The sequence below is a fragment of the Leuresthes tenuis genome, unplaced genomic scaffold (assembly GCF_036924035.1).
Source record: "Leuresthes tenuis unplaced genomic scaffold, fLeuTen1.0.hap1 SCAF_17, whole genome shotgun sequence".
Classification (NCBI taxonomy): domain Eukaryota; kingdom Metazoa; phylum Chordata; class Actinopteri; order Atheriniformes; family Atherinopsidae; genus Leuresthes; species Leuresthes tenuis.
The window spans coordinates 23,352,234-23,368,174 of record NW_027325371.1 but is presented as its reverse complement, the minus strand read 5'-3'; the positions used below and the strand labels follow the sequence as shown (position 1 = coordinate 23,368,174).

Here is a 15,941-nt window from a genome sequence, read left to right as displayed (position 1 = left end):
GAATATTAGGAGAAGCCCAAATCCCACAGCCAAGATGAGGGCTACAGAAGCAATCGTCACCTCCACACAAAATGGAATAGATACCATTCTGATTGGTGACTCTGCAACACAGCATGTCAGAATGGCAAAGACGGAAAATATAACTTTTTCTGATACATCAGTCAAGGAACTGATAGATATCTTGTTGACCATTCTGCCTACACATACAGATAGCATGAGGATCATCGTCCACACGGGGTCTTTTGATAATCTGAGAAGGAAGACTGGCTCTGAGATCCTGAAGAAAGACTTTTCTCTGCCGTTGGAGAGACTGTGTCACTATGGAGCACCCTGTCTCCATTTCAGGCCCCATTCCTACTGTGGGTAAAGGAATTTAACTTTTCAGGAGAGTTTTGTCCTCATTCAATCGCTGGTTGTCTAGATGGTGTCCAGCAAACAACGTGGGCTACATAGATAATTGGCAATCTTTCTGGAGAAAACTTGGTCTGATGAGGAGAGACGGCATCCATCCCACTTTGGAAGGAGCTCTTCTCATTTCTAGAAATATGGACGAATTTATTAGTCATCCAAAAACATGACAACCCAGGGTTGAGACCAGGATGCAGAGTTGTAGTCTTACACACTTCTCTGCGGCTTCCCACCTGATGCTGCCCCCCCCTCAATCAAAAAACACAAAAGGAGCAAATCCTCTGGTGCAAAAAAAAAAAATTTAAAACAAAAACTTTAACTGAACAAAAACATCAAACTATTAAATGTGGTTTGCTGAATATTAGATCTCTCCCTTCGAAGTCTCTGTTAGTGAATGATTTGATTTGTGATCATCATATTGATATATTTTGTTTTACAGAAACCTGGCTGCAGCAGGAGGATAATGTTAGCATTAATGAATCAACTCCCTCTGACTATTTAAATGTTCACGTTCCTCCAACCACAGGTAGAGGAGGAGGAGTGGCAGCTATCTTCAGATCAGGGTTACTAATCAGTCCTATACCCAAGATTAGTTTTAGCTCTTTTGAATCTCTGATTCTCAGTTTTTCCCACCCAAAGTGGAAATCACAAAAACCTCTTGTGTTTGTTGTTGTGTATCGTCCACCTGGCCCTTATTCTGAGTTTCTCTCTGAATTCTCAGAGTTTTTATCCCAGTTAGTGCTGAGTACAGATAAAGTCATTATAGTGGGTGACTTTAATATACATGTAGATGTTGAAAATGACAGCCTAAATATTAACTTTAATTCTATATTAGACTCTATTGGATTTTCTCAAAGTCTTCACAGACCTACTCACTGCTTTAATCATACCCTTGACCTTGTGCTGACTTATGGCATTGGGAGTGAACAGTTAAGTGTTCCCTCATAACCCTGTCTTGTCTGACCATTTTTTAATAACTTTTGAATTTACATTACTTGACTACACGGTTTCTGAGAAGAATTCTACATATAGAAGGTGTCTGTCAGAGAATGCTGTAACCAGATTTAAAGAGTTGATTTCATCATCCTTTTCTTCACTGCCATGTGCTGATATGACAGAGGACGGCTACCTACATTTTACTCCAGTAGAACTTGACTCTCTTGTTGACAGCACCATAGCTTCAATGCGTACAACACTGGACAATGTTGCCCCTCTGAAAAGGAAGGTAATCAGTCAGAAGAGGTTGGCTCCTTGGTATAATTCACAGCTGCGTGCGTTAAAGCAGACTGCAAGAAAGCTGGAGAGACAGTGGCGTTCCTCTAATTTAGAAGAGTCTCAATTAGTCTGGAAAGATAGTTTAGTAACGTATAAGAAAGCACTTCGTAAAGCTAGAACTGCTTATTATTCATTATTGATAGAAGAGAATAAGAATAATCCCAGGTTTCTTTTCAGCACTGTTGCCAGGGTGACAAAGAGTCCGAGCTCTGTTGAGCCATGTATTCCTTTAACTCTCAGCAGTGATGATTTCATGAGATTCTTCATCAATAAAATTGTTTCTATCAGAGAGAAGACTAATGGAATCCTTCCCATTATTATCACTGATGTATCATCAAGTAGAGCAGCTTTAGAAGTATCTTTCGAACCTGAATTGTATTTAGACAGGTTCTGTCCGGTTGATCTTTCTGAGCTAACAACAGCAATAGTCTCTTCTAAACCATCAACTTGTATGTTAGACCCAATCCCAACCAGACTGTTCAAGGAGGTTTTCCCCTTAATTGACACTTCCATATTGGATTTGATCAATCGGTCTTTGTTGATAGGATATGTACCTCAGACTTTTAAGGTTGCTGTAATTAAACCTTTACTTAAAAAACCTACTCTTGATTCAGAAGTGTTGGCTAATTATCGACCTATATCCAATCTCCCTTTTTTGTCTAAAGTTCTTGAAAAAATAGTTGCAGTTCAACTTTGTGATCATTTACATAGAAATAATCTGTTTGAAGAGTTTCAGTCAGGATTCAGAGTGCATCATAGCACAGAAACAGCACTGGTGAAAGTTACCAATGATCTCCTCTTAGCCTCTGATAGCGGACTTGTTTCTGTGCTTGTCCTGTTGGATCTCAGCGCTGCATTTGATACGATCGATCACAGCATTCTGTTACAGAGACTTGAACATGTTATTGGGATTAAAGGAACTGCATTAGGCTGGTTTAAGTCATATTTATCTGATAGATTCCAGTTTGTTCTTGTAAATGAAGAATCTTCCTCACATGTTGGCGTATGTCATGGAGTTCCTCAGTGTTCTGTGCTTGGACCGATTCTTTTTACTTTATACATGCTTCCATTAGGTAACATTATCAGACAGCATGGCATAAATTTCCATTGTTATGCTGATGATACTCAGCTGTACTTATCTATGAAACCAGATGAAACCAACAGGTTGGTCAGACTACAAGCCTGTCTTAAAGACATAAAGACCTGGATGACTCAGAACTGTCTGCTTTTAAATTCAGACAAAACTGAAGTTGTTCTCTTTGGACCTGAGCGCTTCAGGGAGAAATTGTCTAGTTATATAGTTACTCTAGATGGTATTTCCCTGGCTTCTAGTTCTACAGTGAGGAACCTTGGAGTTATTTTTGACCAGAATTTATCATTTGACGCACATATAAAACTGGTTTCTAGGACTGCCTTCTTTCACCTTCGTAATATTGCTAAAATCAGGAACATCCTGTCTCAGGGTGATGCCTAGAAACTAGTTCATGCATTTGTTACTTCAAGATTGGACTACTGTAATTCCTTATTATTGGGCTGTCCCACATATTCTCTGAAAAGCCTCCAGCTGATCCAAAATGCTGCAGCCAGAGTTCTGATGAGAACTAACAGGAAAGTTTCTCCAGTTTTAGCTTCTCTTCATTGGCTCCCTGTTAAATTCAGAATATCTTGGACAGTACAGTAGCTTTCCATATCTAGAGAGAATCCACGTTTTTCAGTCCCATTATGATGGCACAGGATCCAAGTGCATTCAGCAACAGTACAACGCCATACACTGCTGCCATGCAAACTGTCATGCAAAGATATGGTCAGCCCAGACAGCTTGTGCAGGGAGAACTCAATGCCATCCTGAACGCTCCACCAGTGAAGGCCGGAGACTATCAAGGTATTGAAGATTTTGCCGTATCAGTTGGAACATTAATGGGCATGTTAAGCATAATGCAAGGCCCCTCATCTCCAGAGCTGCTGTGTGGTTCTCACGTTAACGCACTGCTCACTAAGCTGCCTGCTAACTTCAGAGATTTCTTCGCTGAATACTGCTTCACTAGGGAAGTCATCCAGAGTGGCAGTGACAGAACATATACTCTTCCAGATTTGGCAGAGTGGCTTGAGAGGAAAGTCCAGACACTACAGATATCCCGGTCAAATAAGTGCATGTCCACCAGAACCCACAAACGCTGACAGACGGGAGTGCAGATCAAGGCAGCCAAGAGTGAAGTCTGCAACTATTCTATTGGGTAACCACCAGGGGGCTATCTAATCCAGCTCCTGCATCAAACACCCCTCTTCAGTCTAAGAAGCGTGACAAGTTTAAGCCTTATTGCTCTCACTGTAACAACCAAGAACACTGCCTCAATGCCTGTGGTGACTTTGCTCAACTCACAAGCAATGCAGAGGCTGACTGGATAAAGGAGAAGAAAATATGCTGGTGGTGTGGGAGAGGACACACATCTGATGATTTAAAGAAGCCCTGTCCAACTTGTGAAGAACAACACCTATCTGTGCTCCACGATATGGCACAATCAGAGACTGTCATAAAGTGAGTACATCTCCTACTATGATCTACATGGACCAAATGAACCATTCAGGTCGAGTGATACTGAAGGTTGTCCCAGTACGCCTGCACAATGGGAAGAGTAGACTCAGTACTTAAGCTGTTCTGGATGACGGATCTGAAAGAACAACCATACTACCAGCTGCTGTGCATCACCTCGGTCTCAAGGGAAAGGAAGACATCTTCTCCCTGTGGACAATCAGACAGGACAAGGTGCACTGTCTTCATTCTTCATTCCTCTCCCCTTCTGAAGAGCTACACCAAAATGTTGAAAGACTCTGAAGCTAGACACGTTGCCATTCAGAAAGAATAAGGAGGTGATCCGCTCTGGTGAGCATAAAGCAGCTATGGAACAAATGGAGCAGAAGACCATCAGAGTCACAGTTGATGGTATGTCCCTCTATGCTACTCCATTGTTGCATAAATCAAATGCACCCACTCTCCATGCTCCATCCACGACTGTGATGGCTCTCCTCAGAGCAACAGAGCAATGCCTTGCTACCAATGCTAAACAATCTGCGGTGTACAGTGAGGAGATACACAAATTGGAGAAAGCTGGATATGCTGTCAAGATCAAAGCTGATGAGGTGTGCCAGTCAAAGGAGTCACGGTTTCTCCCTCACCATCTTGTGTATCATAATGGTAAAGCCAGGGTTGTCTTCAACTGCTCATTCAACTATCAACAAGCCAGCCTTAATAACAATCCGCTTCCTGGCCCTACCTTGAGTGCACCACTGCTTGGTGTGTTACTGAGGTTCAGGGAACATGCTGTAACCATCAGTGGAGATATCCGCGGCATGTTTCATCAGGTGCGCATCCTCCCTGAAGACCAGCCGCTCCTCCGATTCCTGTGGCGTGATGGTGAGCGAGAGCGCAGCCCAGATGTCTACGAGTGGCGTGTTTTTCCATTTGGGACTTCCTGCAGCCCATGCTGTGCTACCTATGCTTTGCAGCGTCACGTGCAAGAACACAGTGAGGGCAATGAATACGTGGTTCAATCTGTGCTGCAAGCGTTTTATGTTTACAATTGTCTCCAGTCTCTGCAGTTCCAGGATCAAGCCAGATAGCTCATTAACAAGATGAGAGCTCTCCTTGCTAGTGGAGGCTTTGATATGGTCCAGCAACATACCAGAGGTTATTGCCCATCTACCTCCCGAAGCCAAATCAGCAGGATGTGAGTTAGGGCTAACTGCAAATAAGACCGGCCCATGGGAGTCAACACTCCTCCTGTCTCCTGTGGCGCTGCAGACCTGACACTCTTGGATACAAAACTAGAACCATCCCAGTCACTGAACCAACCATGAGATATGTATATCGGCTTTTAGCCAGTCAATACGACCCTCTTGGCTACATCATACCGTATACCACACGTGCCAAGGTCCTAGTTCAAGCCCTGTGGAGGAAAGAGAGAGGATGAAATGAGCCCATTGCGGACAGTCTCCTCCCTATATGGCAAGCGTGGGAGAGCGAGCTCTCACAGCTGCAACACATCACACTGCCACGTTGTTACACCGCTAATGTTCCTATTGACACTCCTTTTGAACTACACATCTTCTGTGATGCCTCAGAGAGAAGCTACGGTGCAGTAGCATACATGAGGGAAGAGGACAGTGAAGGAAAAGTACAGGTGGCATTTGTGATGGCAAGGTCTCGTGTAGCACCCAAGAAACAACTTTCAATACCTCACCTGGAGCTGTGTGCAGCCCTATCAGGTGCACAATTAGCCAAGGTCCTACACACAGAGGTGACCTGACTGGTCAAGAAAACAACACTGTGAGTAGATTCCATGACTGTTCTGCACTGGATCCAGTCTGAATCTCAGCAGTACAAGGTGTTTGTGGGGACAGGGATAGCCGAGGTTCAAGAGCTAGTTGGAGCAGACAACTGGAGATACGTTCCTTCCGAAGAGAATCCTGCTGACGATATCATCCGTGGGAAATCTCTGGCGGACCTGGTGAAGCCCAACCGCTGGACATGCGGCCTGACTTTCCTCCACCAGCCTCCAGCAGAGTGGCCAACGAATCCTGCTGTAAGGACCTTATTCTGCGAAAAACATCACAGTTAGCAGCCTTCCAGTCCCAGATACAGCCCAAATCATGGTCAGAACTGATAGATGCCACATTGCAGTCCCTACATGGGGCGACTGCTCCTCCCATGACTGCAGCCAACAGAGTCAATACAGAAGTTGTCATCTTGAATAGAGCACAACAGGAGAGTTTCCCAGCGGAGTTTACTGCACTGCAAGCAGGTAAACCTCTCAGCTCTAATAGCACCTTGCTGTCTCTATCCCCCGTCTACTACAAAGATGCAGAGCTGATAAGGGTCGGAGGTCGCCTTCGAAAGGCAGAGAATCTAGAAGAGGACTCCATCCTATCATCCTGGCACCAAACCACCATGTCACGCAGTTGCTCATAAAGGACTGTGACAACCGATTGCTTCATGAAGGTCCTGACTGTATTTGCCGAAATAAGGAGGACATACTGGATCATTCGTGGATGTCAAGCCGTCACGAAACATCAGCATAGCTGCACAGAGTGCCGCAAATGGCGCAGCAAGCCTGTCATTCCTCAGATGGCCAACCTGCCAGCTGCACGGTTGCGCATCAACCAACCACCATACTGGTCTACAAGGGTAGATTGTTTTGGCCCATACACCATCAAGATAGGTCGCAGACATGACAAGAGGTGGGGTATCATCTTTAACCACTCGGTCTGTGCATCTGGACCTTTTGTGCAGCATGGACACCGACTCCTTCTTGCTTGCCTTATGGCACTTCATGGCAAGAAGAGGAGACAGAGAGCTGCAAGAACCCTTCACCGCACTTGACCCAGCACTAAAGAACCAGCGAGCTGAACAGAGCATCAGCTTCAGATTTAATCCACCACTTGCACCTCATTTCAGTGGTGTTTGGGAGAGGGAGATCAAATCCGTAAAAGCTTCATTGCAAGTAGTCCTGAAAGACCAAGTGCTCCCTGAGGAAACCTCATGACAGTCTTGATAGAAGTTGAGGGGATTCTCAACTCAAAGCCCCTCGGCTATGCCACATCAGAGATTGCAGATCCCGACCCCATAACACCAAATCGCCTACTCGTGGGGCGGCGGGATGCATCACTACCACAAACCGTGTGTTACAACAGTAACCTGCTTGGACGTCGCCGCTGGAAACACAGCCATGTGTTGGCAGATCACTACTGGCTCCTGTTCATCAAGAACTCTACCCAGCCGTCAACACCGTCAGAAGTGGTATAGTTCTAGTGTGGACCTCACTCCAGATCAAGTGGTCATGATCATCAACCCACAGCTGCCAAGAGCACTGTGGTCAGTTGGATAAGTCACCAAAGTGATCCCCAGCGATGACATTAAAGGGTCTACATACACACGGCCAGTGGCTAAACTCATCTCCCTGCCAGAAATGCCAGAGGACTGAGACTGATCATACAGGACAGCAGGGACCTTTGTGATACTGCAAATACACTAGGTGTATTTGGGGGCGGCTGTGCAAACTTCCCTGCTTTGCCGTGCTCGGGAGAAGTCGAACGTCACTGGAAGGACCCGAGTAGTCCCGACGGAAGACAAGATCGGCGGCAGCTAAGCTACAAGCACACCCGTGGAGTACTACACACCTCTACGGTTATGACAGCGTTAAGGGGCGTACTTCCATAACCATCCACGTCGACACGTTGTGTTCGTTGTGCGTGAGTGAAAAGCATGTTAACATCGGTGGCTTGTTGTTGTTCTGTTTTTCTGTGTGCGTGGAGCTGGACCGGCCGCCATGTTGTGATGCACACTTTCGCACACGAACTCGTTTAATTTATATTACTTGTTTATATAGGTTCTTAACATATAATGCCGTTAGAGTGTGTGCCGTTGATGGGCTCTACATCTGGTGATATTCACGTTATCTACAGTTCGCTGTGTGTCAGTTCAATGTATTGTTCTGACCTCAGAAGTTGTTTATTGTATTATTTGGGTAGTATCACATGTTTGTTTCTGTCACAGTGATATGACTTTATTTCTGTACCATATATTTATTGTGTTTTTATTTTATATGCTTCAGGAAAACACAACAGATACACTGTACACTGCTCAAAGTTATGCTAAAACAATAAAGAAGGGTAAAAGAAACATCTGGAGTCGCTGCAGTTTTTCTGACAGAAGACTAAGGCCAGACTGTGTATGCCAGTATCCAAAAAGATCATTTACAGCACTGAGCACTGCTCAACATCATCTCTGTGACTACGCCACAGATGTTTTTCATCCAGAGAGCATCCCAGCTTCATACCTGTAAGACCTAACATACTCACCTGTTATCTCTGATACTTTGTCATATACTCACCTCTGTGTTCTCTCCAGATAACCAACCCCAGAGGTTGATGCGCATGTCATCATTTTCCACAATCTCTCACCTCCTGAATTTCATTGAAACCCTAAAACTTACTTAGTTGTGTTTTGCCCATGCTTTGGGTCCTGAAAATTATTTCAACCTCACAATTAATCACAAATTAATTTTACAGTGTTAGGTTAAAGAGGTGACAGTTTTCCAATAATGTGTAAGAACTGTTTATGTATTATTAGTTAATCGCACTTTGTTCTGTGTTGATGCTTGGGATACTAAATATGTTTGTTTTTTTTTAAAGAAAATCTGCTGTTACCTAGGTGTTGTTAGTTTTTTATAGAAATATGATAGGCAATTAGGACCAGCATGACCAGACCAGACCATTTTTTTAACCAAAGCAAGAGAATCAGCAGGAAAATTGTCTCTGAATGAGGTCTCCCACGACTATGATTTTCTACACTAAATACTACTTCAGTTGCTGTGCTTTAACACCGAGACAGCAGAACAACTCATTTCTTCTTGTGATTTTTTTTTTAGGATTTCCAGCTCTGGAAATAAGAAGTTGACGATTCTTGCAAACATGTTTTATGCACACATGCAGCTTGCTTAGTATCAATCAGATGTTCACTAACCTTTTGTAACAAATAGTAAAGCTTAGTTATACAACAACGTTTATATGAATGTATCAATTTTATAGCCTTTACATCTTACTTTGGTGTCACTGTTATATAACACCCCACAAACAGTTGGTGGCGTTAATGACACCTGTCGTTGTTGTCTGAACGGAGAACGAAGAAGAAGAAGAAGAAAAAGAAGAGGAAGAAGAAGAAGAAGAAGAAGAATTTCATTACAGGTCAAACTGGAACTGGTTCCGGTACAGCGGGGGACACACGGAGGGGGATAAAGAGCTAACATACATGCAAAATGCTTTTACGAGTGAGTACTATAACTTATTTTGTTGACCGTGTCCATCAGCAACACTGTCAGAGAAGCGGACTTCCCGTCAGATCGGCGGAGACTGCCGCGTTGTGTGGCGGTTAGGACGTGTTGGGTAGCTGTTGTGTAACCCTGTTTAAAGGCATCGCCTGCAGACATGCCTGCTCACAAACCATCACAGCCGCTGGTGTCAGAGATTAACTGGGGTTGGAACATCTGGGCATGCGTTTTTTCATCAAACTGCCATTACATAGTGCAGGTGACCGCGTGCACAGTCTGTAAAATATTCCTGTCGTCGCTGTTGCCACATACGTCACACACATGGTTATGAGATCGCTCAGAAAGTTGTTTGGCAGCTGTCTTTAGAAACTCGTAGAGCTATAAAGAGTTTTTGAAACAAATACAACATCTATACACTGAAAATGTGCTGTTTAACCGAACTTCTTGCACGTGTTTATCAGCAAGGACGTTAGAGGACCTTCAGGTGACGGCACATGAGATCATAGTGAGTCCCCTCCACGTGACGTTAGATCCAGATACGTCATTAACCTTGCGTTACCTGACTGATAAATATGATATTAATAATTTCGTTGTAAATACATACATATAACATAATTATATGTATCCACTTAATCTAGAGGCAAAGTCGGACTGAACGGGTTTAATACTACTGTTCAGCCGTCGCTGTTTCGGAACATATGTGGGTAATTTTATGTATCCAGAATTAATGTTGTTGACTGTCAGAAGTTGAACAGCTGTTAATGGCTGAGGAAACCCTTCTTACCGTGGAAGTGGCTGATGGTCTGCCACTGTGGTGGTCGGCCAATTACAACCATGGCAACCCTTTGAAAAAGGCACTGTTTCATGTGGCCACCTACCCAGGATGTTTGCTCCGATGGCGATTGAACCTGGAGCCCACGTGTAATATTAATGTGACCTTTTTGTTGAACCATTACAAATCCTCTGTCTATGACTTGAATTCTGGTTATTAGCCCTAGATAGGTCAAATATATTCCAGCTGATTTGAACCAATCAAAATGAAAGCACTCTTGTGAAAGTTCGTAGTTTTATTTTAGAATGTCAGACTTGGAAATGTGCTCAAGATGTACCATAATCAGTCATTCTTCCAAAAGTAAGGATCTTTTCCACCTGGACACTTAGAACACCCTCCAACCTCTCCAGGGTATCAATCGAGGTGCCCACTGAAATGAAGAGTTTTGTTACACATGCTAAAAATAGGCCAAATGAAAAGCTGTACTGATGTTAAAACTCTGTACTTTATAAGTGGGGGATTGAGTTATCAGAGTAACCTAATGCTCCCCTTATACAAAAAGAATTGCCTGAACGCCTGTCACAATCACACCAGTGATGAAGTCCACATCTGTTAAGATGGTGGAATCAAAAGTTATGCTCCCTTCACCAGTTTAATCACTTCTTAAAGCTGTTGGAGCTAGTGAAAGATTCCTCATAATCTTCTTTACATACCCGTCCCATCCTGTTCAGGGTCATGGGGGACCGAAGGCTATCCCAGCAGCCATCAGGTGAGAGGCAGGGTGCACTCCGGAGATGTCGCCTGTCCATCACAGGACCAACACAGAGACAAATGAGACAAACAAGCATTTACATGCAGCCCAGCAACCAGTGTGTCTGTCAGTCCTCCAAAAATACTGCATTAAAGTGACTCTTCAGAAGAGGTCAGTTAGGACTACAATTTAATGGCTACTTTACAGACCACTAAACAAACGGTTTGGACCTCAGACTGTAGGCTTCAGCATGCGGGCCAAAAATAATAGAATTCATAGACAGGGCTTTATGATTGCTGTAGTTTCTTTCATGTTAACTAAAGTGGTGAACTAAGAAATCACAAAAATGCCACGCCACCGAAGGAGATAACAAGGAGGGTAACTCTGAGATGTCTGGTGGATAAAGACAGCTGGCTAACTGGTCCTGACTGCTAAGCAACTGCTCAGAACCACAGGGACCACAGGGACCACACTCAGTGGACAGATCACTGTCCCTTAGTCACAAGTCAAGTTGTGTTTTTTTTTTTTTTTTTATTTATTTATTTTTTTTTTAATTTATTTCTCCCCATGTCCCGTTTTTGGATAACATGACAACTTCTGCAGTTGTATGCGTTCTGGTCAGGGACATCTCTCAGAAGCATTGTTCCGTAAAGTCGCTAACACACTGTCCAGCTGCTTTAAGTTAGCTGAAACGCTACCAGATCATGATTAAATGATATCATAGTGTGATCTTCAGCTCTGTTGCTACAAAGCATGATACAGGAGGTCATTCCTGCCCACATCAATAACTCTGCGCTTTGACTTTTTGACTGAGACTAATGGCTGTTTTACCTCATGCTGGGAAAAATCCCATTTAGGGATTGATAAAGAATATGAAATGTCCAACCTATTGTGTGGCTCTTTGTTGTCTCCGTTTTGTACAGGTGAGATGAGTAAAGAAGAAATCAGGATTCTCACTGACTTAATGAATCCTACTTATTAAGACAGGTTGTTTTTGCAACTACTTTGACGTCATCATAGCAGATATGTGCAGCTCTGTTTACTTTTGAACTACAGTTACAATTAATCCTGAGCTTGGTTGATTTATTTATTTATTTTTTTGGTATGACTTTTACTACGTTGAAAATTGCTTAACTTGTGGCATCTGAAGGTTTTTCTTTGTTTCCTTCATCTTTAGAGGGTTCTGAACATTGGGAGGCTGACACTGGAACACAGCAGGTCCGTTCACCACAGTCCTGTATGGAAGAGTCCTCTCATCCCGATAGTTGTGGAGCAGACGGTGAGTGAGATGAAACGGCTCTTTTTTTTCTTTTTTTTTGACCACCCTCTTCAGGGTGAACCCTCTTCTGAACCTTCAGAAACTCAGATTTGGATCCGAGTTTGTTTTTAACAATGTAGCCTTCTGAGTTGCTCGTGATGGATCTGATGTAGATGAAAAATAAAACTATGGTAGAACAGCTTCATAAAGATTCTGGACTACAAAAACTGAAGAAAAAAAACAGGTTTGACATCCCACAGAAGTCTCTGTGTATCTATTATGGAAATGAAGAGCCTGGCCTGGCCTGGCTCTGGCCTGCTGTGCTGTGTCCTGATATATGCCTCTCAGATCTCATGACTCAGCAGAAATCATTTTCTGCAGTGAAACGAACCTCCTACATGTATTTCCAGGATTTGTTGTGTTGAGCACTCGACCCAGCCGATGACAGTTAAGACTTTAAAAGTGTAGATGTCCCCTCCTTTCTGCACTTGGTTGCATGGAACTTTCTCATTTCAACCAGTGCAAAAAGTTTGAATGATAACATGGAGATATGTCCCTTTTCTGTATGGCCACTTTTTCAGCAGGTTGAGAAAAAAGGTTGAGAAAAAAAAGAACTTACAGGGCCGCTTGGAGAATATCAAAAGGCTCAAAGGATTGTGATGGTGGAGGGTTGTGTGTCACAGCCCTGGATAAAACTGTTTTTTACCTCCAGGGGAGAGGTGAACGAGCGTATGACATCTACTCTCGTCTCCTGAGGGAGAGGATCATTTGTGTCATGGGTCCTGTAAGTGTGGAGCTGGATGTTGATGACTTGGATAAACATATTACTGTCTTTTTAGAGCAATTTCTAAACGACCTTTCCTTCCTCTGTCCCATCTGCTCAGATCGATGACTCTGTAGCCAGTCTGGTTATTGCCCAGCTGCTCTTCCTACAGTCAGAAAGCAACAACAAGCCCATCCACATGTACATCAACAGTCCTGGTGAGCCAGGCAGTGAAGTTGTGTCATAGTGTTGTCCACATTGAAGAGTGCACTTTTATGTTTGCAGTAGTAAGTCTTAAAGAGCTGTCAGTGAGGAGGCCTCGTATTGGTAACCACCATTTCAGAAGTACTTCAGACAAAACATTTATGGTGCAGAAGGTGTCCAAGCTGTAATAATTCTTAGGTACAGTGTCTTTGTATAGAAACTATTCTCTTTAACCCTGAGGAAAAGAATCCAACATATTTGTGGGGATGGGTATCGCCACTGATTTCCTGAATCAATTAAATAACTCGGTTTCAGCTGAAACTTTGCATGGCTAAAAAGGAGCTTTTCACAAAAATGATTGAGGGGAAATCAAAGCAACTTTTCATTAAACATTTTGCTCTGCGTTTCTCAAGCTGGCAGTCGTTATTTATCCCAAACGCTTCTGCCAGCTTCTGTCTCCCTCCTCACAGACAGAACACGTGCATGAATCTCACTGCTCGATTAGAGAGCGTGCACAATGACATTCCAAACGCAGATGATGTCAAATGAAACTACTGAACTGAACATGGTGATATTGTATTTTAACTGAAAACTTTCTAACACAGCCCTACTTATTTATGGAGCCTTAAATGCATAAACTCATGCATGACCGCCTCTCTTATTCTGCCTTTTCTGTTCAGGTGGTGTGGTGACAGCAGGCCTGGCCATTTATGACACTATGCAGTACATCCTTAACCCCATCTCCACCTGGTGTGTAGGCCAGGCAGCCAGCATGGGCAGCTTGCTCCTGGCAGCAGGCACCACAGGCATGAGGCATTCACTGCCCAATGCCCGCATCATGGTTCACCAGCCTTCAGGTGGTGCCAGGGTAAGCAAGAGCTCGTAAACTAATCGGAAATCTGACATTAGGAAATGACGGTGAAGGAGGGAAACATTTCTCAGTGAAAAAGACACTTACTACTGAGTGCTCTATGTCCAGGGCCAGGCCACAGACATCGCCATCCAGGCTGAGGAGATTCTGAAGCTTAAGAGACAGATCAACAACATCTACGCCAAACACACAGGGCAACCACTGGAAACCATTGGTATGTTTGCACAGCTCCCCCCGGCTGTCCACATGTGGGGACTGAGATACTTGTTGAGGAAGCAGAAGCATCCAGTTTATTTCCCTTTGAGACTTCACAGCATGCAGTGCACCTCTGATTATTGCTTTGGGCTGTAGGGCTTACCTACTTGCTCAACTAATTTATTGTTCACCATCATGAATAATCACTGCACTTATGCAACATAAGTGGCTTTGTAATCTTTAAGTGATTGGCCTTTTGGCAAATGAGTAGAATATCATCACCCTGCTGTTGTCGTATGTTTCATCTCCTCACACTGATCGACATGTGTTGGGTTATAAAAAAAGAAACTTATGCAACAAAAAGCTTACCTGGTGGTGAATGGATGCTGATTTCTCTCTGACTTTAAGAGGGTGTGATGGAAAGAGATCGCTACATGAGCCCCATGGAGGCCCAGGACTTTGGCCTCATCGACAGAGTACTGGTCCATCCCCCCCAGGCAGGCCAGGACGAGCCAGAGTTGGTGCAGAAAGAGCCGCCAGCAGCAGCCGCCAATCCCTCACCACAACCGGAGACTGCAGACCCGGAGCAGGTGTCCCCTGGGACCAAGCCCACCTCTTCCTGCAAACCTGAGCCATGAACTGTCCGCAGCAGCATGGTCTGGCATCTGCGCGGTTCCATGTCTGAAGGGTCCTGAGAGCGAGACCCAACATCCACGGAGGTCTTTTCAGAAGTAGGTCTCTCCTCCCACTACTCAACACTGTGGACTCCCCTACACTGTCCTGAAAAGAACAAGTGCTCTTCTGAAGGTGCAGGTTTTTGAACATAATAATTCCTTATGTTTTTGAAACTAAAGTAATTACTGCTGTCATCGATCTTTTTTTGTCCTGCACATTCAAATCAAGCACTCGGTTCTGAAGTAGCTCCATTGTATTTCAGATGAGCTGACATTGTAACTGTGTGAAAGAAAGCTGCTGGAGTTACCCCCACACAGCCATCGGTTTCAGTAGCTCTGCTTAAAATGTCTTTTCAAAACTGGAGAGATTTTGTATTTGTAATAAATCATCATTTTGACCAGAATTCAGAAAGTGTATTTTTTTTCTTCTGCTTAAATAAGCTGAGGGCTGGCTAGCATGTTTGGATGGTGTTCAAATGTGCTGTGGTTTGGTTTGATGAAAAAGCAACTCCTGAGGATATGTTTGGAGGTAAAAATAAAATGTAGGTACGAGAAACGGGAACCATCTGACCAAAGAGTCACAAAGGCAGAGGCTGCTTACACAGGCGTGCCAAAGACACACGCTGTGGTTGAACAGATGTTCTGGTCTGCTTCAAGCAAACGAAACGACGCTACTGTTCCAACTCAAACTGTGTTAAGGACCGTCCAACACAGTATAACCTGGAAGGAAAGTGGTGAGCCATCATCTCGACGGAGGAATTGTGATCAGAAAACATGTTGGGCGGTCGGACATCACTTAAATGTTTAAGAAAATCTTCAGAATTCACAGCTATGTTGAGCATTTCCACACACCCAGTGTGAAGACTATTCAAAGTACTGGGACCTACAAGCTGTCTGGCTTCAACAGAAGGTTGCTGGAGATCACACAGATGGGACTCTGGAGCAAT

General features: G+C 43.9%; 1 protein-coding gene across 1 annotated transcript; it reads left to right on the top strand.

The window, feature by feature from the left end:
• The first annotated feature begins 9,382 nt into the window (after nt 1-9,382).
• clpp (caseinolytic mitochondrial matrix peptidase proteolytic subunit) lies at nt 9,383-15,394 on the top strand. The gene is made up of 7 exons (XM_072369145.1): nt 9,383-9,506; nt 12,207-12,308; nt 13,000-13,071; nt 13,172-13,268; nt 13,935-14,122; nt 14,234-14,339; nt 14,729-15,394. Exons 1-7 carry the CDS (start codon nt 9,495-9,497, stop codon nt 14,956-14,958), a joined length of 807 nt encoding a protein of 268 aa, XP_072225246.1. The 5' UTR covers nt 9,383-9,494; the 3' UTR covers nt 14,959-15,394.
• Nucleotides 15,395-15,941: the final 547 nt, after the last annotated feature.

Bases quoted from the DNA above. Each gene is read 5' to 3' on its own strand.
- clpp (XM_072369145.1), top strand. The intron at 12,309-12,999 runs GTGAGTGAGATG...TTTTACCTCCAG, and splicing joins CGATAGTTGTGGAGCAGACG to GGGAGAGGTGAACGAGCGTA. The intron at 13,072-13,171 runs GTAAGTGTGGAG...CCATCTGCTCAG, and splicing joins TCATTTGTGTCATGGGTCCT to ATCGATGACTCTGTAGCCAG.